A 27,727-nucleotide genomic window follows, 5' to 3' on the forward strand; every position below is an offset into this window, starting at 1 on the left:
CCACCATAGATACTTTCTAGTAAAGGAGTAACCAAAATATTCAACAAAGAAAGGATACTTGAACCTGATTCTCAAATTCCAGTAAATGAAATATCAATGTTCTAAGTCTCTTTGTCCCTGAATGAAAAAAAAAAGCAATGTGCCTTGATCATAACATGAATGAAAGGTAAGCCTCAACATATGACTGAAGCATCACAAATGGCAATCTATGAGAAAATTGTTAGAAGTGAAATATCTTTAAGCATGAAACAATTTGCAAACAACTTAATCTATAATCAGTGACGTTAGGCAAAATCTCATTGTATGAAGCTGAAAATATTGACGGTTATGACTAATAGTAGACATTTGTTATAATATTGACAATTATGGAAAGACCCTTACCGTAAATTTATGGAGGAAAAGGAGAAAAAGAGGAAAAAATATGATGGAACTTAAAAATGGTGTCCATATTCCTTCTTAAAATCCATATGCAGGCTCAACAAAAAAACAACATATGACTTCTAAATTTTTTACAAAACCAGTTCACTTAGTATATCACTAAAATGCATTGAAGTAATTCTTGGAATAATTAAACTCTTCAAAACAATTTGAAATATTTCATTAAGAAGTTCAGAAAGCACAGAAAAAGAGGCGAGGACCAATTCATTAATTCAAATGAAGGAAAAGTGTGTTTAAGTTGAGATTCTAGTTCGAATGATACATTGTCCAAAGATGTAACATTCAGTCTAGTGAGTTCTTTTGGCTTTCTTTCTTTTTGTTAGTTCATTTATGACAAACAATGTCTAGCATATTAGCTTGGAGATTTTATATAAAGTCGTCCACTTTTGGAAAAAAAAGTAAACTAGTTGTTCATGTACAAATTCTCTCAAATTTATATTCAAAGTGTGAGGCTTCAAGTCAAACACTAACAAGCACTTAGTAGAAGGATCTTTTATGGATGGCTCCACATCAAGTACGAAATATTCAGACCATTTGAAACAGAGGGGAGAATAACAAAATCTGACCAGTATGAATAATTATTATTCTGGATAATAAGGGTGAGCTAACCATATGCACATCAATAAAAAAATGCATAATTTCACAACATAAAACTGATTTATAGTTTTATAATTCAAACAACAACAACCATTAATCAAGAGAAAAAGAAGGTTGTATATGCACCTTCCCCGTGTTGCAAAGGGTGCACGCACCGTTGGCCATGAGCTTCACTGCAGCTTGTTGTTTGTCTCGATCAAGCTCTGGAGCTTTCTGAGGATCATCAATCTCCACAGTATTAGCCTTGTCCGTAAAGCCAATGATAGTTTACAAGATATATATGATGATGGCAAGGGGCACAGAGGTAGAGGTGTTTGAAGGGATGGTAACTTTGGTGATGGAAACTTCAAATGCTTACCCAATATTCAATTTGTCTCTCCATTACAACCAACAAGATCATGAATAGATTATTAAAAAAAATGATGACTTAAATAAATCAATCGGAATTATCATGTCAAATTCAAACTTGGTACCATATGTGATATTACTGGAATCGCAATAAATAATCACAACCGCTGTTGCTACCTTAATCTCAGTAAACAAATAGGGAAGTTGGAAACAAGAAATACCAACTCAAAGGTTGGTGTTATACTTACAAAAGGCAAATTTCAGATATAGTGCTTGGATGCTGAAACTTGTGGTAAATGACCACAACAATAGAATTGAAAAAATACTGAAATAGTAGCCATGTCATTAATTGGTGAACATTTATATGAAACATAGCAAGCTTGTCTATCAAGCTCATGAACATTGCTACCACTCTGGTACAACTACAGCTGATTCAGCAAGATAAATCCCATAGACTGAAACAATCACAAATCGGAACCTTTAATGAAGATCCTATTAATCGGAAGGACCCGAACTACTCCACTATCACTATAATGAAGCATTTGTGAACTGTTGGTCTAGTAAGCTAACTTCTAAAATTTAGAACTGCATTATATCCCATTTGACACTATTTTTCAAGCCCTATCTTAGGATCTGAAGTGTATCATGTTGCAGAAGACCTAATCTATTCATGGAAACACATATAAATTTGATATTTTTGTTCATTTCACAGGGAAAAACATAGTAAACAGAATTATAATACCTCACCTTTATCGAACTCAGATTTATTTGTTTGGTATCTCTTTACTATTAATGGTAAATACTATGGTTTGCAGTTCTTTTAGGTTGAATAACTGCTTTCTATAGAAATTATAACACATCTTACTAAAAATAGAAAATTTTAGGCTTGGATTTCACTCTTGAACTTATCTTTATTTTCAAAAAAATTTAAATTGGAAATTATTCATTTCATGAACAGTTTTTTGAATAATATCTGAGTGGTTGATCAATAGTCTTTTGATTGTCAAACACAATTCTAGTTTTACAACTCCATAATTTTCTAAATTTGTTCACCCTCTAAACAAAATCCTGAGATGCTTTAGTATCTTTGTATACGCAAAGAAACATAAAACAAAAACACTATTTCAAGTGAAATGAAGTACTCCATAGTGAAATAAAATCTACATCAAATAAAAGTTTTCACAGGTTCTAGAATGGTCCTAAAAGAGCATAAAAAATCTGAAGGCTAATGGATATTTTAGGGAACCTTTAGTCACCCAAAAAATAAAGACATAAGAAGTTACATCTTAGATCAAAATTATGCATAGATCTCTTAGTTGTTGAATATGATTATAGTTGTGCAACACCATAAGTTTCCATATTTTCACCCTCAAAGCAAATCCAAAGATGCTTTAATATCCTTGTATCTGTGAATAAAGATTTAGCAAAGACACCATGGCAAGATTTTAAATTCATCATGTGAAAGTGCTTTAATCTGGCAATAGAGCAACACAGTTCAATCTTCAAAGTTTCTTAATGGTCCTAAAAGAATATAAAATTCTGAAGTTCAACTAATATCATAGGAAACCTATAGTTAGAAAAGAAAAAAGAAGCATAGGGCCATAGGCAATTACCTCTTATAATGCATAGATCTCACGATTGTCAAACACACTTCTAGAAATCTGTCGAAGGCCATATTGAATGTTATAAGAAATCTCAAATCAAAAAAAAAATGAAAAAGGAAATCTGAAGTTTGTTATACGGTTCAATCTTCAAAGTTTGTTTTGGCAATGTGATATCTTCATGTGATACTTAAGGCCATATTGCAAGTGCTTTGTTCTGGCAATAGAGCTACACAATTCAATCTTCAAAGTTTTTTTATAGTCCTAAAAGAATATAAAATTCTTAAGTTTAACTTATATCATAGGAAACCTATAGTCGGAAAGAAAAATAGAAGCATAAGGCCATAGGCAATTACCTCTTATAATGCATAGATATCTCGATTGCCAAACACTCTTCTAGGTGTGCAATGTGATGTTTTCATGTGATACCAAGGCCATATTGAATATCATCAGAAATCTCAGCTCAAAAAAGAAAAAAAAACAATAAGCATCTATCAGTTTGATCTAATTATGCATGATTAGCATACACAACAAAATATATAGTCTGCACAAAAATTCTCAAACAAAAATGAAACAAAGATAGTACCTTACAAAAAAGAAACACAAGAGAAGCAAATTGAAATAACTTTAAACCACATAATTAGATTATAACAATTGGACAATAATTATAGACCACATGTTTCATCAATTGGGCAATAATCATATTGATAACTATGAAATGATAAACAATAAATAGGAAACAAAAATCAAACTTGTAGCTGCAATGATAGTCATGTTGTAAATAAGCCTACTAAAATGCTGTAAAAGGCTGTAAGGCTTCTAACTTACCTTAGGCGGTTGCGCTCATATTTGAAGATCTCGAATCCATGCGCTTGTATGAAAATGTGCCTCTTTGACACCACGAAACTTCCCATTGTAATGTTACCAACAACAGATCTTCATGTCAAGCACTAGAGAAGTCTTCCATTTGGAATCTTAATCATTTCCACCTATCCGCCTTTTCATCTTATGAGAACATTAAATTGGGCAAAGGGCAGTTCAGGTTTTGTTATTTTGGGAGTCTCAAAGATATTCCAAAACCTGATTGTCTCATCTGCTGCTGCAGAAGCTACTACACCTCCCAGTGGACTCCCAGCCAAGGAAAGAACCCAGGATGAATGACCGGAAACCTCAACCACTCTCGTCATGGATGGGTAATTCCACAAGGTGAGTTGATTGTTCGGCGAACCATGGGAGGTCAGTAATTCAGATTTGTTTTTGTCCCATAACAATGCACAAACTTCAGAGCCAACATCAATCGAGTTCAAGCAAGCACCATTAACGGTGTTCCAAAACTTAACGCAATTATTATTGCAACCTCCACCAGAAGCCAGCAAGTTGCTCCGAGTTGGGCACCAGTCAACGGCCTTCACAATGGAAGTGTGGCTACTGATCCTATGAAGCCATTGACGTTGACGTGGATGGTCACGTGAGACAAGCATGCAGGCATCCCATATGTGCACTAGTTTGTCCTGCCCTCCACTCGCCAAATACCGCCCTGACAACATGGACCATTTAAGACTACAAACTCTACGCCGATGCCCATTATAGAAACAGATGAACATGTCATCCTTTCTAAAGTCATAATCAACAACAGTGCCATCAAATCTTCCGACCGTCAAGATTGAATTACTTCTCCATGCAAGTGACAACACAGGGGCCTGGTTCTCATCTTCCATCCCATCCATGACATGTCCTGTTGCTGGATCAATCAGGGCTAAATCTGAATTGCCAAATGCGACAGCTAGAACTGCACAGTCTGGCGACCAGTGGATGCAAGTGATAGATCCTCTGTCTTCTACGGGTTGTAGAAGCTTAGTCGACTCGTTTGCAGCATCCCAGAGATACACTGCGTCCTCAAGGCCAATCGCCAACACATTATTGCTTCCCCAGTCAAGGAGATTCAAAACATTATCATCCAACAAGCCGTGGATTACCAAAACCCTCTCTGATTCTTTAGGGATTCGCCTCTACTACTTCTTCTGCGGCTGAATGGGCTCGTCAAACTGGGGCAGCTTGCTGGCCGGTGCTTCAGGTGCAGTCTTGAAAGCGAGGATACGAGACCTATTCTTCAAAATGCAATCATCGATAAGCTTTTGGTATACCAACTGTATAAATAGGAAAGGGAACATGTTGTATTAAAAAAGTGAAGTTTCGCTCTTGCTTTGGCCAGCGACCAAAGTCATTGAGAAAGCGAAGTTTCACCCTTGTCTTCGGCCAGCGACCAATGTTGCTGTAGCCACATTCCTAAGAGGCTCCACAGCCAATCATCTTCTTCACCGTGGTAGCCTTCGCTCTCTTGTCTTCGGCCAGCGACCAATGCTCTTGCTCTTGCTCTACTCATAACAACAGCAATCGTAACAATAGTAGCGATCTGCTCTTGCTCTACTCAGGAAGTCTCTCGATTGTAAACCATTCTTTGCATCGATCCAAGATTAGTATCTTTATCAGGAGCACCATCTTGCGGGGGCATGAAAGAAGATAAGATTTCCCCAACTATATAAGGAAATCTCTCTATTCTATTGAGAAAATTCCTCTATTCATAAGAACAATTACTGAAGAAGCTTTATTGAAGAAGTGAAGAAGCTTTATTGAAGAAATGAAAAATGCTTTTAATACATTAACATGTTCCCTCTCCTATTTATACAAATTAGGAGAAAGGATTTCCCTCAACAGACTAGACGATTTTTCTCAACAGAATAAAGAGATTTCCTTATACAGTTGGGGAAATCTGATCTTCTATCATGCCCTCGCAAGATGGTGCTCCTGATTAGTATACCAATCTTGGATCGATGCAAAGAATGGTTTACAAGCGAGAGACTTCGTGAGTAGGGCAAGAGTAAATCGCTACTGTTATGATTGTTATGATTGCTGTTGTTGTGAAGGCATAGGTTTTAATATATTAACATGTTCCCTCTCCTATTTATATAAATTAAGAGAAAGGATTTCCCTTAACAGAATAGAGGATTTTTCTCAATAAAATAGAGAGATTTCCTCGTACAGTTGGGGAAATCTTATATTCTATCAATTGGTTAGGCGACGAAAAACGATCAAGAAAACCAGAAAAATCGATCTTCACATAAGAAAGTCGACAACCAAGAATCGATTAAAAGAACCCCAAGACCAACAAAAATTTTGAACTCTAATCAAAATTTCGACGGATGAAGAACCAAGTGAAACGAAACAAAACAAGAGAAAAAAAAAAGAAAGGAATGAGATCACCGCAATAAAAATTGAAGGAAAGGACCCTCACAGCTGTACCCGTTCGTGTTCGTCGGAGAGTAGTTCCGACCTTCGCAGAACGACGAGATCGCCGAGAGCCGAGAGCCGAGAGCCGAGAGCCAAGAACGCGCGAGGGGAGAGATAGTTGTGATTGCAACAGAGTGGGCCCTCGGGTTATATAGATGCCACCCATCCCAAGCGTTACATTCTAAAATCATTCCGTTATATTTACCCAATCTACGTAGCGGGTAGTTTGACATCACACCATTATATACAGCTATCATCTACGTTAAATTTCGTGTACCTTACTCTTTTAGAATTTGTATGTTAAAGAAACAAGACGTGGTATTTTTTTTGTACGAAGCAATGTTTTTAAACTACTAAAATTATTATTAATATAATGAGATTTGATATTCTTTTATTTGTCACTAAAAAAGAAAATTTTTATTTCAGATTTTTTTAATTTTTAAATAATATCTATAAACTGATGATATTTTTATTAATACACTAGGTTTTGAGTCTCAAATAATAATATATCTTATTTTTAATTTTAAATTTAATACAATTTTCCTTCACATAAATTATGCATCTAATTAATCCAACAAAGATCAATGAACAATTAGACAAAACTAGAAGTAAATGCTGACCATTCTCAATTTAGATGATAAATAGTTAAATGCTTGAATTATTAAGAAAAATATGACAATTAATCAGTTTTAATCATATTAATTTATTATTGTAATTCTAACCAAAATTCATTGAAATTTCATCTTAAATTGTTGGATAATCATAGAGTTAGTTATTATTGTAATTCTAATCTCAATATTCAATCTATCTTATCTTTGCGAACACAAATCGATATTAGCTTTCTTATGAGTATAATCATAGAGTTAGTTAACTAGCCTCTCTTACCATACCAAGTAGCAAAACAAAATAATAATAATATTTTTAAAAAATAAAGAGGAGGAATTATATTGAAATATGAATTAATAAACTATAGCCATTTACAATTCTATTTATAGAGCCTAAAAAGCATCCCAAATGTCACATTTAACTGATATTGTTGTAAGAGACATATCCTTTCATTAAAATATCTTTTATGCGTATCAAGATTATCTTTACATAATTTTAATTTTTAAAATATAATACTAATAAAATTATATTTATTTATAAGATAATATCATTAGAAAAACTTTTTATTTTTTTCTTTTTACCTAGAAAAGAATGACTTCAGGATTATGTAAAAGACTGAGATACTTTTCTCTCCCTTTATCAAAAGAAAATGTAAAAATATCTATAAATCAAATACGACTATAATGATATATTAAATAATAAAATAATACTTTTAATTAATATCTTAATAAATATAGTATGAATTATTAAAAAAATAATAGTACTATCAAAAAATAATCATATAGGTTGTTGTTATTAGATATCAATTTAATTTATCCTTAAGTCATTTTTGCTATTTTTGACACAATTTTGATTAAAATGTGTTATAATTGATAAAAGAGCAAAAAAATTAAATTAAATTTATAAGTTATGAAATCCATAAAGTAGATTAGAAAATATTTATAAAGAGTATAAAAGAGTTTATAAAAGGTAGAACCAAAATATATGAGATACATTATTCTTAAAATAGATTCCACTACTTCATAAATTTATAAAATTATTATAATTTTATTTAGCTAAGGTGATTGAACTCCAAATCAAAAACATTCTACATGAAACCTTTATAAATATTTTGTAGATTGTTTCAGTTTTCAAAACTTTGATAAAAATTTATTATTTTTTTTACCTTTTCATCACATTTTAACTTGATATGTCAAGAGAACTGTGTAGACTTTGCATCACTTCAAAAAAATTTCTATTATTATCTACTTAGAATACTCTTTAAAGGATCCATAATTTGTGAAAGAGATTTTGGGGGAGATAGATATAAGAGTATTATTATTAAATAAAAGTAGAAAAATATCATTTCCAGAATTCTTTATTACAAATGATCATTAAATTAAAACTAGGATGCTTTATAAAGTGATATAGTAAGCACTAAAATTAGAATGTCTTATGAAAAGATATAATAAGCCATGTAGTAGTTTTTGTTGTACAAAGCTGATTGCAAGCTTCTATGAGTACATTTACTCCCATTAATATATATCTTAAAAAAAAGTTTTGTGATTATTGATATTCTTTTATATTACAAATAATATTATTTTTATCATAATATGAACACCTAGAAAAGAGAAAAAGAGATGATCATATGAAATTAACTAGAGCTTATCGAAGTAAGATTTTCTTTTTAGGCAAGATTTTGATTTTCTAAAATAAAATGATTGAAGGTAAAATCCATCAAACAAAATTACATATGTAGTAAAAATCATCATACCACCTAAAATGGTATAAAACATGTTATGCGTACTAGTCTAAATGTGGATCGGTATGCGAATTGCTCTTGTTTTAAGTGGTCTAATCTAGATTATATATGAAAACCTTAGAATCACCATATTTCTCATTATGTTGTTGCTATTGGATGGTGCTCACTCATTAGCCAGCATTTCTCTCTTTGGTACATACTTTCTTCTTATCATTCTCCTCTTCTTTCTTCATGTCCTTTCTCACTACTTTGTCTCCTCTTTCTCCTCTTTCACCGCTTTATCTTTTTCTTCATCCTCCCTCCTTTGATCCATCTTCTTTCTTCTTTCTCCTTCACTGCTTCCTCTTCTTCCTTCTTCCCAATCCAACACAAATTGATATAGGACAAAAGCATATTATTGAATTCTCTTATATTAACAACTACATAAATACCTTTATGTTCAACATGACCTCTTTTGAGTTTGGCTTCTCAAATGGATTCTCATATTATTAGATACTTCAATCACCATCATTTTGTGTTTGTCCAATGATCTTATATAGTATAAGGTTTATATATTTTATTTTCAAATACAAAATATTTAAAAATATTAAGAAAGACAAGGTTAAACAACATAATTGTTCCATTTATTTATAGTCATTGCTTGAAATATCGGAAAGAAAATATATTAGAAAAATATATTTTCTATTAGTAACTCATTGCAAAATTACTATCATATTTGGTACATTTAGATGCTTTCTCTATTTAATAACCTTTTTTACTTTAGAGGAGTCTTGTCTAAGTGGAATTAGAATACTTTGGGTGATATTAATGACAAAGTTGATATTAATAAGTTATAGCTTCTAGATGCCATTGCTATTATCTTAAACAAGGATATTATAGAGTTGGGATCCCTTTATAATCACATTCAGACTCTTACTAGGTATGTTAACCTAAAGACTTCGGTCAAGATCAAGTTTAGATAGATTCAGAACGAGAATAGGGATATGAGATTTTATCATAATTTAATTATTGATAGATATAAGTAGAATTTCATTCATAACATTACCATTAGTGTACTTATGAACCTGAGCTTGTCTCTCATAAATTCATCTCCTTTTATTCTCAATTTTATGGTGAGGATATGAATAAGCCCTTTTTTTATTTTAATTCTAAATCCCTTTAGCCTAATATGAATAGTATTCTTAATGATCAAGGTTCTAAGTTCATTAGATATTTTAACAAATATAAAATCTGTAAGTTTCTTAGGTTGTTCGACTTTAGTAAAAGTCCTAGGACTGATAGGTATACTTTTAAATTTTATCAATACAACTGACATACTAAAAAAGATTATCTTGTTAAGGCCTTTAATTAATTATATTTTCATGGCTTTTTGTTAGTTGATTAGACTAGAACCTTCTCTGTCTTCATCCCTAAATATTTCATTCCTAGAAAAATTTTATATTTTTCATCCCATTTCTCTAGGTAATGTGGTGTATAATGTTTTGTCTAAGCTTTTAGCTTCTCATATCAAATCTCTCTTGAATAATTTGTTTCGTATTGAGTAATCAGCTTTTCTTTCAAGTAGAAGTATTCATGATAATATTTTGATAGCTTAAGAAGTGGTTCATTCTACGTTTGAAATAAGGGTAAGAGTCCTCTAGTTATGTTTAAAATTGATCTTGAAAAAGAATATGACCATCTTTCTTAGGATGTCATTATTTGCATTTATATTATTTTAAATTATTTTAAATAATTTATGTCTTCGATTAAAACTCATATTTCTATTTATATCTTTTCATATCTTATTAATTGTAAGGGATTAAGGTATTTCAAGCGCAATAGGGGTATCGGGGACTAATATCCCTATATCTATACATCATTGTGGCTCAAATCCTTTCTTGCCTATTTCATAAGGCTATTGATGATAAGTTGCTTACCCTATTTAAATTTAAAAATGTATATGTTTCTCTCATATTATATATGTAAATGATATTTTGACATGCTTTAGGGTGAATAAAAGATTTTGTGAAACCATTAAGGATAATCTCAAGGCTTATGAGACTCTTATGAATCAACTCATTAATCTTAGTAAATATGATTTTTTTTTTCTCGTAGCATGAGAGTTGGTAAGAGAAAGTTCCATTTTAAATATCTTAGTACTATAATCATCCCTCATAGAATTCTTAAATCGCCCTTTGATATTATGTTGAAGTCTTCATGGTAAAATTGATTCTTGGAATAGGTCTAAGTTATCCTAGGCTGGTGGGTGTTAGAATCATAATGACACTAAGAGGAGAGGGTGAATTAGTATTATAATAAATTTTAACTGATTTTAAAGGTCCATTAATAAATCCATATTGGAAATGAAATTAACCAAAAATGTGAGTAAGGGTTCTAAGTAAAGTAAATTAGTAAGTAACAATAAATTAAAATCAAGAGAAACAATACAAATCGATTTATAGTGGTTCAATCTTTCCGACTTATATTTGCTCTCGATTTCTCTTTCATCGAGGTCATTGGCTTTCACTACTGATCTTCTTTTCAACAGATGAAAATCAACTATCATTGTTATAGCTTTTATCCTTTTAATAGGCTTATGAGAGAACCTCCACACTCACTCTTTTATAATATCTCTTATCTCCTATAAGTTAGAATCACCTCCTATAACTCAGAATCACCTCTAAACTCAAAAAAAGAGACTTAAATAATATCCAAAGAGAGAGCTACAACTCTTTACCAACTTATAAATTGATGCTCCATCAACCAAACCTTAGTGAGGTATTTATAGGCCCCAAGAGGCTTAAAAAATAGAGTCAAAAAATTTAAATCCCCTAAATTTTAGGGCATAGGCGGTACTATCGTTGACACATGGTAGTACTACCGTTATAACTTTTGATATTACAATTTTAGACTTTTGGACAGTACCATTATTATAATTTTTAAATTTTAAGTAATACCACCATCAATATAGGTGGTACCACTACCGGTAGCACTGATAAATAATGTTTATGCTTATCGGTTGACTTAAGCGGTACCACCACTTGTGCCTAGTAGTACCACTACCCAAGCCAACTCAAGTCCATTGTTTTAGCCTTTTAATAGGCCTAATTTAACCTTGGTCAAAGCCCATTGGCTTTATCAACAAGTTGACATGGTTTTGGCCCAATCCTAACTTAGTTTGACCTAAAAAGATATCAAACAGAACTTTAATAATTCAACAACATATCCTGCACAATTACAAAGCTTTCAACATGTTGTATGATATTTTGGCAAGTCGTCCAATCTTTTGATACTTTATCTGAAACTCTGGTATGTCGCCCTTTCCATCAGCATATCACTCAATCTATCGGCATGTCAACTTTTCTACGATATATGTTATTTTAGCATAATATCTAATTCTTCTAGCAAGATACCCAAACTTATAGCATAAAGTTCAATCATCCAACTCTATGTCTAATTTCCAACATAATACTTTTCTTAGCACAATGTTTGATTCTCCTACTTCGACAATTTGCCCTTGATGGTTCGAGTCCTTGATCGATATATTTCCTATGTCACTTCTCTCAAAAGTATATTAGTTTGTGAACTCATTAATTGATTTTATTATCAAAATATAGAATTGGATCACCCTCATTAATTTTTTTTAAATGTCACCCTTTTTCATGTTTTAAATGTCTTGATACTTAAAAAAGTGTTTCAGAATATTATATTAAGGATTTCTTATAGTAAAAATTTGATAATACTAATGGCTTTATCTAATTTCCTAGGATATTATTACGCTCCCCAAACAAGATGGTGGTTAGGGCATTCATTTGACCACTACTAGTCTTGCTCTTTAAGTGAAAAAGAGTTTCCATAGTGCTGAATTAGGAGTCCAATCTTTAGGTCAAAGTGATTACTGTTAAATGACATTATCTCCCCTTATAAGCATGTTAATTCTTCTCTTGTTAATTGTTGTTGGAGTTTTTTTCTCTATATTTTCTCTACGAGGGTTTATCTTTCTTCATCAGTGATAGTATTTCTATTGATGTGATATATGATAACTGATTATTTGATGTCCCTCTTTTATTGAAGCTAACATTTATAAATATGGATTTTAACTTTAAAAATGTCATAATTTCTAGTTTGATTTAGGGTTTGTCTTTTCAAGTACTAAACCCATTTCGATAATATATTGGAATGATACATATCGGTCTATATTGGTATATTAACACATGGTATGCTGGTGGTATATACTGGGGGTTTGGCGAGAAAGAAAAATAGAGAGAAGTGGAAGGGCGATGTCGGAATAGAGAAGGAAGGAGGAAGGAAGAAAGAGGGAAGAAGTGGTGAAAGAAGAAGGAAGAAGACGAAAGATGATGAGGAGAAAAAGAATAGTAGTAGTGTACTTGGGAAGCTACAACATTAATAGTACTGGTGAAGCAATAATATCATCGAAGTGGTGAAGCAATAATATCATCGAAGTGACAACAGTAACAACAACGATATCTTACTTAATGGCGAAGTTGTAGCGAGAACAGTGATGAAGTAGCAACAACAAGGCGGTAGCATCTTACACAAGAAGAGGGCTCGCATTTGTGATTGCGAGTTGGTGACCTCTTATGCGACAATGAAGCATGACAATAATAGTGGCAAAGCAGCAATGGCGAGGCGACAACATCTTAAAGGAGAAGAGAGCTCGCATTCGTAAGTCATAATCTCTTTTTTATAACATTAATTTGGATAGGACCTCCACTATATCTTTGATTTTTTATTAAGTTAATTAAATTGCTCAAAATGGGATGGTTTGCATATTGGCCCACATCTGGACAAGTATATATCACCCGTCCTATACCATTTTGGGTGGTACAATAAATGTTGGTTTGGTTAATAATTAATTATGGGATACATGTAAAATACTATCCTTATTTGGGTTAGTGGGAGGACCTTTGGTTACAAGGATTAGTATTCCCTTAGCCTCTATGATGATAGAAAGATATGGAAGGCACAACTATTAACTAAATTTGCTTATAGGTATTTGAGAGGTTGCTCTAGTGACACTGGTTTGAGTGAGGAGTGTTAGGTGAAGCTACAGAAGGTTCTTATCCTCCCTAGAGTTTAATTATTTTGTTGAAAATTGCTTCATCATAGGCTTCTTACCATTGGGAGATTAGCTAAGATTGGTATTTGTGATTTTAAACGGCAACATTTTTGGAACACAAATTGTTGGCATAGCTATTAAGTTTTGGTGTTATCGTAAGACAACAATATGAGACCAATAAATAAAGATATCAAATGCTGCTCTCGAAGACAATATGAAATTCCACTTAAGCTATTCTTCATAATTCTATTCTTATAAATGTCATCAACAAAAGGTGCAATAAGACTAACTCACTCCTAATTGAAAACGAACATCTACATTTGAAAATATTTTCTAGAAAAATAACAAAATCTTGTTTAATTTTTCTTCAAGAAATTTAAATATTACCTATTTATTTTTAACTTTTAATATAGTCAAGCGGTCAAATATTACCTCCTAATTCAACACGAAATAACCAAATACTATTTACTTTTTCTTTATGAAGATTCAAATATTACCTGATTATTATGAGTTTTCAATATAATCAAGCAATCAAAATCTAATCAATAAATGAAGCCCACTAATCTGTAGAGTGTTTTTGTTATTTAGCTGGCACTACTTTTCCTACATGATTGACATAACAAATGAGTACCATGGACTTGAATAATATAATGAATATCCTATGGCCTAGAGGGATACAGCTACATACATTTAAATTTCCTAAGATTTTGTAGTGGCCAAAGCCTCTTGATGTGGTAGCCATGTTTATTTTTGAATAATCTGATCATACTTGTTTGAGGCTAAGGCAGAGAGATAAGAAAATAAAACTTCACAACTTACCTATAAAGGCCATGTTCTTGTGAAAGCTCTAATGTTCTCATATAAATTCACTAACTAACTTATGACCATAAACCATAATGTCATGTTTGCAAAGCACCGGGCATGATTTCACTTGCTATAACTTGGAATGTTATGGCCATAACTTATGCAAAAGCTAAAGGTTTGATAGAAGCATATAAACATCACAAAACATGAATTATCTTTCTGCATACAGAAAGTATATAATCCCAATATGGTTGTAGAGTTAGAATAAATTACCTTTTCTATTACTAGTGGAATAGAGAGAAAGATGGGTTGATCAAGTACAAAAAGGAACTCAAGATGTTGCCCTCACTGGTCTCATTCAAAAGACTTTTAGAGATTTATGATTCACATAAAAAAATAGAAAATCATTTTCGTTTATCTAATACTGTATAGAGTGAGTAGAGTGATACCAAATTTATAGATTCATCAAGAGGATACTCAAAAGCTACATGAACTAAAATCCTAGAAATCAATTTGTATAGTACTTTCTTCTTTTAACAAAGTTCTTCCTAAGCAAAGAACAAATTGAGAATTAGAAACAAAAAGTAAAATTAAAAGTGTCTCACAGGATTTACTCATCATATTGTAATTATATTTAAGCAATGGCACCTAGCAAAAACACAGATTCAAACATGATTCATAATTTCTATCCGTACTATTGTACCGAGTCTCGCTCAATACAGTATGCATACTAATAGTATGCTAGGGCATATTGCGAATATGCATAAAATGAGTTAAAATCCCTTTAAAATATCTAAAAAATAAAAAAAGTTAGAATTTGATTTTTAAGACATAAATAATTATAAATTTAGCATAGCTTTAGCAAAAATAATGTAAATTAGAAAATATTGTCATATATCTTTTTTGAGCTTTAAGGAGTAACATTGTGGTATGTTTTAGATCATCCTTCCGTTAATATTGAATAATCTAGTGGCTAAGGAGTATTGCGAAAGGCAATGTGTTGACTATCACGAAACATTCTCACCCATAGTCAAGCTAAAATCCATCTGAATCCTATTGGTTATTGTAGCATACTATGATTATGAGATTTAGCAGATGGATTTAAAAACTGCATTCCTCAATAACAACATCGAGGAGGAGGTGTATATGATACAACTTTAGGGATTCATGTCCAAGGATTACTCAAATAAGATGGTGTGTAGGTTGGTTAGGTCCATTTATGGACTAAAGCAAGCTTCTTGAAGTTGGAACATAAGATTTGATCAAGTAATCAGATCTCATGACTTCGTGAAGAACGAAGATGAGCCTTATGTATACAGAAAGGTAAGTGGGAGCGCTATCACCTTCTTGATGTTATATGTGGATGACATCCTAATCATTGGAAATGATGTAGGAATGCTATCCATAGTAAAGATTTGGTTATCTAGATACTTCTCCATAAAGGACTTAGGGGAAGCATCCTATATCTTGGGGATTCAGATATATAGAGATAGATCCAAGAGGATGCTTGGCTTGTCGTAGTCCAGATACATAGTCACAATTGTCAAAAGGTTTAACATTAAAAATTCCAAGAAATGTCTTATACCGATGAGACATGAGATATCACTTTCTAGGAGTATGCCCCCAAATACTCTTGAAGAAAGGGCGAACATGGATAGGATACCCTATGCCTCAATGATAGGGTCTATCATGTATGTCATGCTATATACCAGACCTGATATAGCGCTTGCTCTGAGTGTCATAAGCAAGTATCAGGCAAATCCAGCCTTGGAGCACTAGAAAGTAATAAAGTATATCATTAAGTACTTGAGAAGGACTAATGATATTTTACTAGTATATGGAGGTATATTGCTGCAGCAAAGGCAGCAAAGGAGGGAGTTTGGATGAAGAAGTTCATCACAGATCTAGGAGTCATGCCAAGGAGCGAGGAGCCGATTCCCTTATATTGCGATAATAACGGGGCGATTACTCAAGCAAAGAAACTCAGGTCTCATCAGAAATGTTCTAAGGAGGTTCTAGCTTATTAGAGAGATCATGACCCGAGGAGATATAACAGTGGAAAGGGTTTCATCTGAAGATAATATCACAGATCCACAAACAAAGCCATTGTCTCATATTGTCTTTGAGCGTCACAAAGGTTTGATGGGGATCAGGCACATAGGTGGTTGGCTTTAGGTCAAGTGGGAGATTGCTAGTCATAAGTGTCATACAAGCCAATCATGTGAGTGATGACACTTATGACTTGACACACAGTCTTTTTGCTTATTATTATTATTTAATATTTTATCACTATATATATATATATATATATATATATATATATATATATATATATATATATATATATAGTGATGTCTATGGATTTGTGCAATGAGAATCGAATTGTGATGAGATCACGATAATAAAATCGATTTATCTTTAAACACAAACCCTAAATAATTCTGATCATAGGTTACTCAAGAGGGACATCGAGATAATTAGACAGACTGGTGTGCTGTATACCCGTTTATATGATGAATGTAACTGATCTCGTAGCTACTCGTATGGGGACACTAGAGACACAGGACATGTGCTAGTTCACTTATTAATCTGCTTACGGAATGCTGGATAGTTGATGATGCCTTATTATTAGACAATGATTCAATTGTCCCAATGGTATATCTGATCCTTAGACTTGAGATACCAATGATGTCTTGTATGAGTATCCCACTCTTTGATACCAGACTTATAGGTCTGAAAGTTTCAAATCTAGCACAACCGGTCATCGAGAGTGGTAGCCAACCGTATGAGAACTATTGAGTATTGATAGAGGATCATTCAATCTTAGTGTCATAAGAGGAATATCTCATGTGTTCTTGCTAAAAAAAATCCCTAGTCAAGGTCATTCAGATTGAGATATAAAGAGTTCTCTAGGAGAATCCGATTAGAGTGAGACTCGAGTAGAAAGCATATGGGTATAATAGCACCATGCTCGGTATATGGTCTCTAGGATATTAGATAGATGAGGGACTATTGGTATATGGTAACTAAGGGCAGATAGATCCAATGGATTGGGTTCCCCTATATCATTTTGGGACTATGGCGTAGTGGCCTAGCACGTCTGCAGTTGATGAGTCGAGTGAATTATTATGGATATAATAATTCACTAAGCTAGAAGGAGTTCTAACAGGTATGACTCATGGCCAGCTTGATGTTGGGCCTAGAGGGTCACACACATATGGTAGGCGTTGCGATGAGTAAATGTTCGAATATGAGATATCTGTCGGAGCCCCTATCTTATTGGATATCCAATAAGCCCCTGAATTATTAGATCCTATGAATGAGATCCATTAAGAGCCAATGAGAGATTATTTGATAGAGATTAACTAATCTAAGAGGCTTGGGTAGTTGGATGGAGATCCAATACCCAATAGGGTTAGATCCACTAGGGTTAAGTTGATAGGAGACATCTATAAATAGGAGGGAACCAATGATTCATAGGCTAGAGCCTCTTTGGGTTGTCATCTCCTATTCTCCTCCTCAAATAGTAGGCTTGGAGATTTGAGGAGCATCGTTGCAACCCTACTATGTGGATCACCACTAGAGATGAGGGCATTTGACTTTATTCATCCTCTTCTACAGATATGTAGGGATTCAAGGATATATTATCTCCCTATGTAACACAATCTTTAATATACACAATTTTAAGTTTCACGGATTTTGCGCACCAATCTTCGCACGATGACGAACACATCTTTAGGAAATTTGGGGATCTTGTTTTCTATTCTTCTGCTACGCATGTGATGTTACCCCAAGATTTCCCCACAGTGGTATTAGAGCCAAGTTGTTCAGGTGAAATATTGGTTTTGAACTTCGTGTGTTGTGTTTTGGAGAAGTTTTTTATGTCAAAATCATTGACACAAAAGCGAGAAAGGGCAGCAACTGTTGTTGCCCTTGCTACCCTCGCAGATGGCAGCACTGCCATCTACGTGCAGTAGGCTTGCTGTCGACGGCCGACAGCCTACGGGGGTCGACAGCCCGCTAGCGCTTCCTGCAGTCGCTAGTTGCCTATGGGGGCCAACAGCCCATGAACAGAGGCACCGCGGGGGTAGTGGGGCCTATGGGCGCTGTGCTTGTGGGTAGAATCGCCCGTAGGGGCGATAGGGTCTACAAGGGCGCTCGTCCGGCAAGATAGCACTGCCTGCGGAGGCGGTGCTGCCCGCGGGGGAGCCCACCCGTAGGGGCGGAGCAGCTTGTAAGCACACCGCCCGTAGGCAAGGGCAGCACCCCCGCCCCCCGTCGTAGAGAGTCGCCACTAATAAGGCGACCGCAACAGAGGAGAGGGAGAACCGTAGTAGGGTTTTTGGGCAAAAAGATAGTTTTACCTTTGTGAACTTGAGAAATTTCATATTTTGTCCCTTTGTCCAAATTATGAAAATACCCCTCATAATTTAGAAATTTTCCTACTAACCTTGATTTCAAAAAAATATTAATTAATTAAAAGTTTAATTGATTATTATTATTATTGTTATTATTATTATTATTATTATTATTATTATTATTACTATTATTATTATTATTATCTAGTAGTTCTACATGATGATCATGTGTATATGTGATGTATGATATGTGGACGAATGATCATGGGCTATCGGAAGTGTGTAATTGTGATTATTATTATTGGGGCCTGTAAGCCTCCATTTTATTTTTCGTTTATTGTCGGGCTTGTGTGCTTATGATTAAGTTGTAATTACACTATGAGGCATAACAGAAGCATGTAAGTGATAGTGAAACCCATGAGACAAACGATCGTGATGCTTGAAGATGCGTCGAGATGCCAACAGAACCGACAAGGACAAGATAGACGATCACAGGGCATGGAGATGCACCGCTACACACATAGATCTTGATGTGAGTGATTAAGCCCACTAGCTCGGGCTTGATCACATTAAGCTATGGTCCATGATTTTCTGGTATGATTGCTCATGTGATGTGTGATTACTTGTACACCTACTAACCTACTATATATATATATATATATATATATATATATATATATATATATTATGTATGCGATGTAGATATATATTAAGTGTGTATGTGTGTAACATGTCATATTAGGAGACCAAATCAAAGAAACCCCTATCTCGATAATATTAAATCGATAAATGTGAAGCAATTAGATTAACCAACGTGACCTTCCATCGTTATAGGTAGGGACGGATTCTTGATGTAGGTTGAATTAGTCGAATCCCTCGAGGCTCACCTATATCATGATTCGCTATCTTATCTATGACATAGAGGTGTCACCGGTGACCTGAGGACATGGTATGCTTAGTCGAGTGAGCTACAATATTGATACTTCCGTCATCACAAACAATAATGATATCATATTTAGCAATAAATGTAGTTGTCTCTTTTTTATTTTTCTTCTTTTCATTCTATTCTCGCTTCCAAAACCTACACTTTTTCTTCATGTGACCTGGCCTATTGTAGTGGAAACACTTGATATCTCTTCTAGACTTGGATCTTCCTCTATAATCATATGGATTTCTATTATGAGTTCTTTCACTTCTTTCTTATTTTTCAATAATAAGTGCATTAGAATAAGATTCTCCTTGTTATTTCCTTTTGGCATCTTCATTTAACAAACTATTTTTAAATATGTCTATAGTTATAGTCCCCTCTAGCATGGAGTTAGAAATTGTCACCATATAGGTTTCTCAACTTTTTTATAAATAGCTAAAAAGTATTAATTCTAGCATATCATCTTCTATATTCATTTTCATAGTAACCAGCTTGTTTGCAATACTCTAAAACGAGCTTATGTGCTCAACAATGTTACTATCATTTTTATATTTTAAATTGATAAGCTTTTGAGGAGAGAAATTTCATTTCTCACTATCTTTTTCACAAAGAGATTTTCTAATATTTGTCAAATAACATCAGCTTTGGTTTTATCAAAAATATGCTCTTGCAAATTTACATCCATCCATCTTCTAATATAGACAATAGCTTTTCTATGTTGAACCTCTCATTTCTCATCTTCCAATGTAAAATATTTTCTTTAATTTTGATAAGCTTATACAAATCTTTACAATATAGCAAATCTTCCATCATAGACCTCCATATGGAATAATTTGAAGAGTACAATTTAATCATATTGTTTGACTCTTCCATTTTAATCACACAAGAAAAACTAGTACCAAATAACTTGGCTTTGATACCACTTTATTGGGAAAAACTATTATAGTGGAATAATTATTTTCCCTTTTTGTATATCAAAATGGGTTCCTTACCAAAATATCAACTTGTTACCCAAAACAAATATTAACTAGAGCAGCATAAATAGTAGAACAATGAATCAATCATAAAGTGAGACACTGAATTTTTACGTGAAAAGCCCAATGCGAAAGAAATCACGAGACCGTGGTCCACTTCAAATCTCCACTATCACCAATAATGATAATATGTTTACAATAAGTATTCTCTAAAATAACTAGAGGATCATAATAACATCAAGAATACAGATCTTGGCTCAATAATAGCATATCATCATCATCATATATGAATTTCATAAAAGGAAAGGTTTAAGTCTCACAAAGTGAGTATATCAGAAAAGCACCTCGAATAGGACAAATCGTAGATTGGCACCATTATGATTAAAGAGCTTATTGCAAGGATTCTCTATATAAAATTTGGACCAAAATCGATAAAATTTAGTTATTTGATCGTTTAATAAAAACCTCAAAACCTAGCTTTCTCTCTCCTCTATCTTTCTTTTGTTTTCTGCATCGATCTTTTTCCTTTCGCCCACCTCTTATGTCACGCACAACGCTATTTTTTTTTTTTTTTTTTTTTAATAATTGATCAGATTTAGGCTCAATGCTCCTATTGTCCGGTCCAAGACCACCTAAATCTAATAATATTTTAATTATCTAAGTTGGGAGTTGATTCGGAGTAAACCGAGATCCTTCTTCTAAATTGATCCCAAATTAATTTCTATTAACATCGAATAAATTAGACTCCAATTATGCCCAACCTTGTAAAATTAGGTCAAGATATTTTCAACAATACTCCTCTGCTTAAGTTAGTAGACGATTTAGAGGATTCAACTAGCATTATAAGAGAAAAGATTATGTAAAATGTGAGATGTCTATTATCTAATATTGAAATATTGGTCACTTAGATACTAGAATATCAACTACCCGAGGATCCAGCGCTGAGATGATGCCAACCATATTAGTATTTCTCTTTCACCATTAAATCACCTCTTCAACTGGTCCGTTTGCAAAGAGAATCACTCTAGAGGTTTCACGTTTAACAGCTATGACAAGCCTTAATGGTAACTAATAGTCAAATAACCTACTAAACTACTACTAATAGCATCAAAATTAAAAGGAGGGACATGTCTGCACTATAAACTTGACTCTTACCGGTGATAAAAGGGAAAGGAAAAATTGAGTTAACTTTATCAAATCATATTTCAAACAAGGAAAAATATAAATTTCAACTCCACCAGAACCTAGTCGGTATCAAAGTACATTTTGCTTCTCATGCTTAAGCTCCAAAATAAGCATAAAAAAAAGAAAGAAACACGTAAACAAAGTGTTTAATACGATCAAATCAATTGATAGAGTTAATGATCTAATCTATATTTTGAGTAACGGAGGACTAGCTTCGATCATAAAAAGATAATTAAATCAGGAAGAATCAATGTTAGACCATATTGGAATATGTTAGAAGATTGGACGTCGAGCCAGAGGATCGATTGACGTATCGATAGAAGGCTTTCTGCCATGAGTTCGAGCATTGGGCCAAGAAGATCGAACATTACGCTAAGGAGATCAAATGTTGCGATAAGGCAACATGCCGATTGGGTAATACGTCGAAGGAGAAGACGATGCGCCGAAGGGTCAGACGAAGCGCTGAATGAACCAATGACATATCGAACAACATGTGATTAATGCTCTGTAATAAGTCTAGATCAAAGTAGTTTTAGTTCTAATTAGATTAGTTTAGAATATAATTAGGCCTACTCAATTAGGGGCTCATTGGGCCTGAGTTACAACTATTTTGGGTCAAGTAAAAGGCACATTCGATCACCCAAGATTATGTGGAACCACCCATGAGTTGGAAAAGTCAATAGCACACTTTTCCATGCTACCAGGCAGTGGTACCACTCAATGTCAAACTGGGAGGCGATGGTACCACCCAATGCAAGCGATGGTGTCGTCTATACCCTAAAAACTCGAGGATTTGAATTTTGGCTCCAAGTTTTGAAGCCATTTGGGGTCTATAAATACCCCACAAATTCTTGCTTGCAATACATACAAAAAGAGAGCAAAAACTCAATGATTCCAATATTGTAAAACTCTTTTAAGTATAGAGTCCCTCCTCCAAGAGCTTAGTGATAGTCCTAAGGGAGGTGTGTGAGGGAACACTTATAAAAGAGGGGTGTAAAGGTTCTCTCCTGAACTTGTGAAAAGAAGAAAGAGTGTAAGGATAGTTGATTTTTGTCCATTAGAAAGAAGATCGACGGTGAAAAGTTGGTGGCCTCGAGTGAAGCAGAATCGAGAGTGGACGTAGGTCACAATGACTGAACCACTATAAATCGATTTATATTTATGTTTTGTTGTTTACCTTTATTGCAAACTGCTTTACTTCCTCGTTACTTTAGCTGCATACTCGTATGAACATTTTCAAAGTTAAACACTCCTTGATACGATTTTATCGTACGAAGATTTTCAACTCGACGTAAGTTTTACATACGCACCAATTCACCCCCCGCGCCCTTCTCTTAGTACCTACTTGATCCTAATACAAAGAACAAATATATCTACAATAAATAATGTGCAAGCTTCTTCCCCGACGAGTTAATGCTGAGTTCTAGACCAAATCTATAGGAGCAAGCTAATTGCACGTACCAATGGTGCCAGCATAAGTTCTTGAGAAATCCTAACAAATTGAACATACTGATGACAATTCAGAATTTCATATAAAATGACATTTTATTTAATTATATACTTGTACTACAATTATATACAAGCCAGTATATAATTGTATATAATTAAATATAATTGTAGTACAATTCATATACTTGTATATTTAATTATATACAAGCCAGAATTTTTTGTCACGTCTTCACTTTCACCCCATATGCATAGGACATACAAGGAAACAGCAGTTTAATTGCATAATAGCTCATTATGGATGCCCAACGATAACACAGACTTCTAACAAAGAGCCACTCATGAGCTCAGCCATAGCCTCAAGTATCAGGCACGAATTTTCTACAATAATCCATGGACTAAGTGACACAAACGGATGCAAATTTCTCCAGCCCTTCAGCAATATATTCACATTGCAGGAGAAGATATCCAAGCAACTTCATTATATACTATGCACAATGAGTAACATACTACTAGCCGTCTTTCATTGTCACCTCAGGCACTGAATCCCTTCTGGAGAGAACTCCACTGACCGGCAGGAATGCTAATGGAAGCTTCAGCAGACACCTCAGCCATCATCTCCTTGCTGATACCGGCATTGCAGATGTTTCATCCCATACTGAGATAGAGATCCACAGTGTGCTTCAAAAGTCCTCACCTGGAAAGAGAAAAAAAAAAAAGACATCACAGCTTTATAAAATTCAAAGGAACAAAAACCAAAGAATTTCCCACATATTCCATAGGTTATAGGTTATCTAACACAAGTTTCGTTGTTGAAGTTCCTCAAGAACGAAATTGAGTACAACTGGTCTTGCAAATCATGGATCTGTAGATTGTACCTTCATATATTTTTATCCAATAGAACTGGAAATAATACACCTATTTATTCGCCAGTAAATTATAAAGCAGAAGTCTTCACTTAGATAAAAAATTGTGCCATGTCCAACCAAATTGGTACAGACAAGAAAATGCTTGAAAATAGACTCAATTGCATGATGACAAGATCATGTGATCACAGGCCACTGAAACATCAATATGATAGAAAGGTATTGCTACAAAAGCAGCCACAAACCAACTAGGACATGTTTCACAATCCGATCTTGTTATCATGGCAAACATGAGCCAGAAACCAAAATTGGTATTTCAATCTTGATTTGTGACTGCCTTAAATAGCCATAATTACATTCATAATTCATTCTGTTCATCCATAATTACATCCTTAAGGGTCTTTTTTCTTGTATTAAGTCGAAAGGAACATGCTTAAAGGCGCCCATACAGTTACAGTTAGTTTAACATTAATGAGAATCCCCATCAAGATATGATAGTGTTTGGAAATTCCCTGGTTGTTAGCATCCTATGCAACAATGACAGGCCAAGTTGTCTGCCATCAGAGGTGAAGCATAAGATACAACTTGGGAAGGACTCGTAGGCATGCTAACAGAAGACAATTTTGAAATTGTTAAAAAACATGTTGATCAATATACTCACCATCGATTTGAGGCAGGACCAATCATCCACTAAAGGCTGGCCTGCAGGGCGAACAGTTTTCAGCACTTCTGACCCTTGCTTAGAACTGAACAACAACTTCCCGATGAATTCTATACTATTGTCTACATGCAACCGATGTGATATTACTTCGAGAAGTTCCTTCTGAGCGTTACGTTTATGAGAAGAGCCTTCACGTGCCTTTTGATACTTCAATAAGAAAGGTAAAGTGTCAGTCTGAAACAACAGATGAAGCAATTGAAAGAAGTAAAAACACAAAGTTGCACTAGGTAATGCCAGAACCATGTACTGCATTTAGGGATCAGAAAGCATGAGAAGAATGAACAGAACAAGCAAAGCAAACTACATAGTAAGGATGATGCCAACCTTATGCCAGAGTAAGGAAGATGCCAACCTTTAACCGAACATCATGGTTGGTCGAGTCCCTTGAGATTATGGTGGTTCGGAGGCCGAATAGGATAGGAATCACAAAAAGTTATGATCAACAAAAGTTGTCTACCTTTTGGGCTTAGTGTGATTGGTCGAGTCCCTCAAGGTTACACTAAGACGTTGATTCGATCCCGATCCCCACTAAAAGTCTACCGAGGACTTCCGTTTCACGTGTTGAGGGTGTCGCGTGACTCGCTAGTAAAATAGTGGGAGTAGATTAAGATAGAAGTCTATATCTTGATTGTTTATTTTTCTACAAAATCTACATGTTATTTATTTCTGCTGCATTTTTATTTTCGAAAAAATCTCGCTTTCAAATCCCTTACATGGCATATTTGATGTCAACCACCTCACTAGTCCAAATTATACGGACTGGCTCCGCAACTTGAGAATTGTTCTCACGGTGGAGAAAATCACATACATATTTGACATAGTGATGCCTACGCCCGAGGAAGAGACAAGCGAAGAGACATGAGATATCGCTTTTTAGGAGTATGTCCCCAAATACTTCTGAAGAAAGGGCGAACATAGATAGAATACCCTATGCCTCAATGATAGGATCTATCATGTATGCCATGCTATGTACCAGGCTTGATATAGTGCTTGCTCTGAGTGTCACAAGCATGTATCAGGCGGATCCAGGCTTGGAGCACTAGAAAACAGTAAAGTATATCCTTAAATACTTGAGAAGGATTAAGGATCTTTTACTGGTATATGGAGATAGTAGCCTCAAGGTTGAAGGCTACACGGACTCGAGTTTCCAATCTGATATCGATGATAGCAAGTTAAATTCGGTGTATATGTACACTTTAAATGGAGGAGCAGTGTGCTGGAAGAGTTCCAAACAAGATACTATAACTGACTCGACCACAAAGGTGGAGTACATTACTGTAGGAAAGGCAGTAAAGGAGGGAGTCTGGATGAAGAAGTTCATCACAGATCTAGGAGTCATGCCTAGCAACGAGGAGTCGATTCCCTTATATTATGACAATAACGGAGCGATTGCTCAAGCGAAAGAACCCAAGTATCATCAGAAGTGTTTTGATGAAGTTCCAACTTATTAAAGAGATCGTGGCCCGAGGAGATATAATAGTGGAAAGAGTTCCATCTGAAGATAACATCACAGATCCATTGATAAAGCCGTCGTCTCATATTGTCTTTGAGCGTCATAGGGATCTGATGGGGATTATACATACAGATGATTAATTTTAGGTCAAGTGGGAGATTGCTACTCATAGGTGCCCTACAAGCCAATAATGTGAGTGATGACACGTGTAACTTGACACACATTTTTTTGCTTATTATTATTATTTGATATTTTATCATTATATAGTACTATATATATATATATATATATATATATATATATATATATATATATATATATATATATATATATCCATGGATTTGTGCAATGAGAATCGGATCGTGATGAGGTCACGATAATGAGACCGATTCACATTTAAATACAGACCCTAAATAATCTCGGTCATATGTAACTCGAGAGGGACATCGAGATAATTAGATAGACTGGTGTGTTGTATACCCGTCCATATGATGGATGTACAGGTTCTCATTGAAGAAGGAGTTTACTGATTAATCCGCTTATGAAATGCTAGATAGTTGATTATGCCTTATAGTTAGTGATTCTGTAGTTCTAGTGGAATATTTAGTCATTCGACTAGACACCAAGGATGTCCTATATTAGTACTTCACTCTTTGATATAAACTTATAGGTTTGGAGGTTCCAGATCTAGCACAGCCGGTCATTGAGAGTGGTATCCAACCTTTCGAAGATTATTGAGTGTCGATAGAGGATCATCCGATCTTGGTGTCATAAGAGGAATATCCAATGACTCACGGCTAGCTCGATATTGGGCCCAGAGGGTCACACACACATGATAGGCGTTACGATGAATAGAGGTTCAAATATGAGATATCTGCCGGAGCCACTATTTTATTGGATATCCAATAAGCCCCTGAATTATTGAATCCTATAGATGAGATCAAATAAGAGAGATTATTGGATAGAGATCCACTAATCTAAAAGGCTTGGGTAGTTGGATTGAGATCCAATACCCATAGGGCTGGATCCACTAGGGTTAAGTTGATATGGGACAGCTATAAATAGGAGGAAACAAATGATTCATAGGCTAGAGCCTCTTTGGGTTGCCATCTCCTATTCTCCTTTCCCTTTCTCCTCCTCAGATAACAGGCCTAAAGATTTGAGGAGCATCGTTGGAGCCCTACTATGTGGATCACTACTAGAGAGAATGGCATTTGACTTCCTTTATCCTCTCCTACAGATCTATAGGGATTTAGGGATATACGATCTCCCTAGGTTACACAATATTTAATGTATACAGTTTTAAGTTTTATT

At 34.4% G+C, this 27,727-nt stretch overlaps 1 protein-coding gene and 1 long non-coding RNA gene across 2 annotated transcripts; both read right to left on the reverse strand.

Annotated features, from left to right (window-relative positions):
- Positions 1-3,812: 3,812 nt before the first annotated feature.
- LOC135654239 (cell division cycle 20.2, cofactor of APC complex-like) lies at positions 3,813-6,438 on the reverse strand (the record flags this gene model as incomplete). Its single annotated transcript, XM_065175573.1, has 4 exons — positions 6,316-6,438; positions 5,001-5,131; positions 4,065-4,907; positions 3,813-3,920 (listed from the first exon to the last, which is right to left on the reverse strand). Coding segments are annotated over exons 1-4 (1,205 nt in total), but the record flags the coding sequence as incomplete, so codon positions are not given.
- Positions 6,439-23,695: 17,257 nt separating this feature from the next.
- LOC135654238 (uncharacterized) lies at positions 23,696-25,037 on the reverse strand. The gene is made up of 2 exons (XR_010502869.1): positions 24,901-25,037; positions 23,696-24,070 (listed from the first exon to the last, which is right to left on the reverse strand). It is a non-coding gene; the product is annotated as an uncharacterized LOC135654238 (long non-coding RNA).
- Between the last annotated feature and the right edge of the window lie 2,690 nt (positions 25,038-27,727).

Source organism: Musa acuminata, unplaced genomic scaffold (assembly GCF_036884655.1).
Source record: "Musa acuminata AAA Group cultivar baxijiao unplaced genomic scaffold, Cavendish_Baxijiao_AAA HiC_scaffold_55, whole genome shotgun sequence".
Taxonomy (NCBI): Eukaryota; Viridiplantae; Streptophyta; class Magnoliopsida; order Zingiberales; family Musaceae; genus Musa; species Musa acuminata.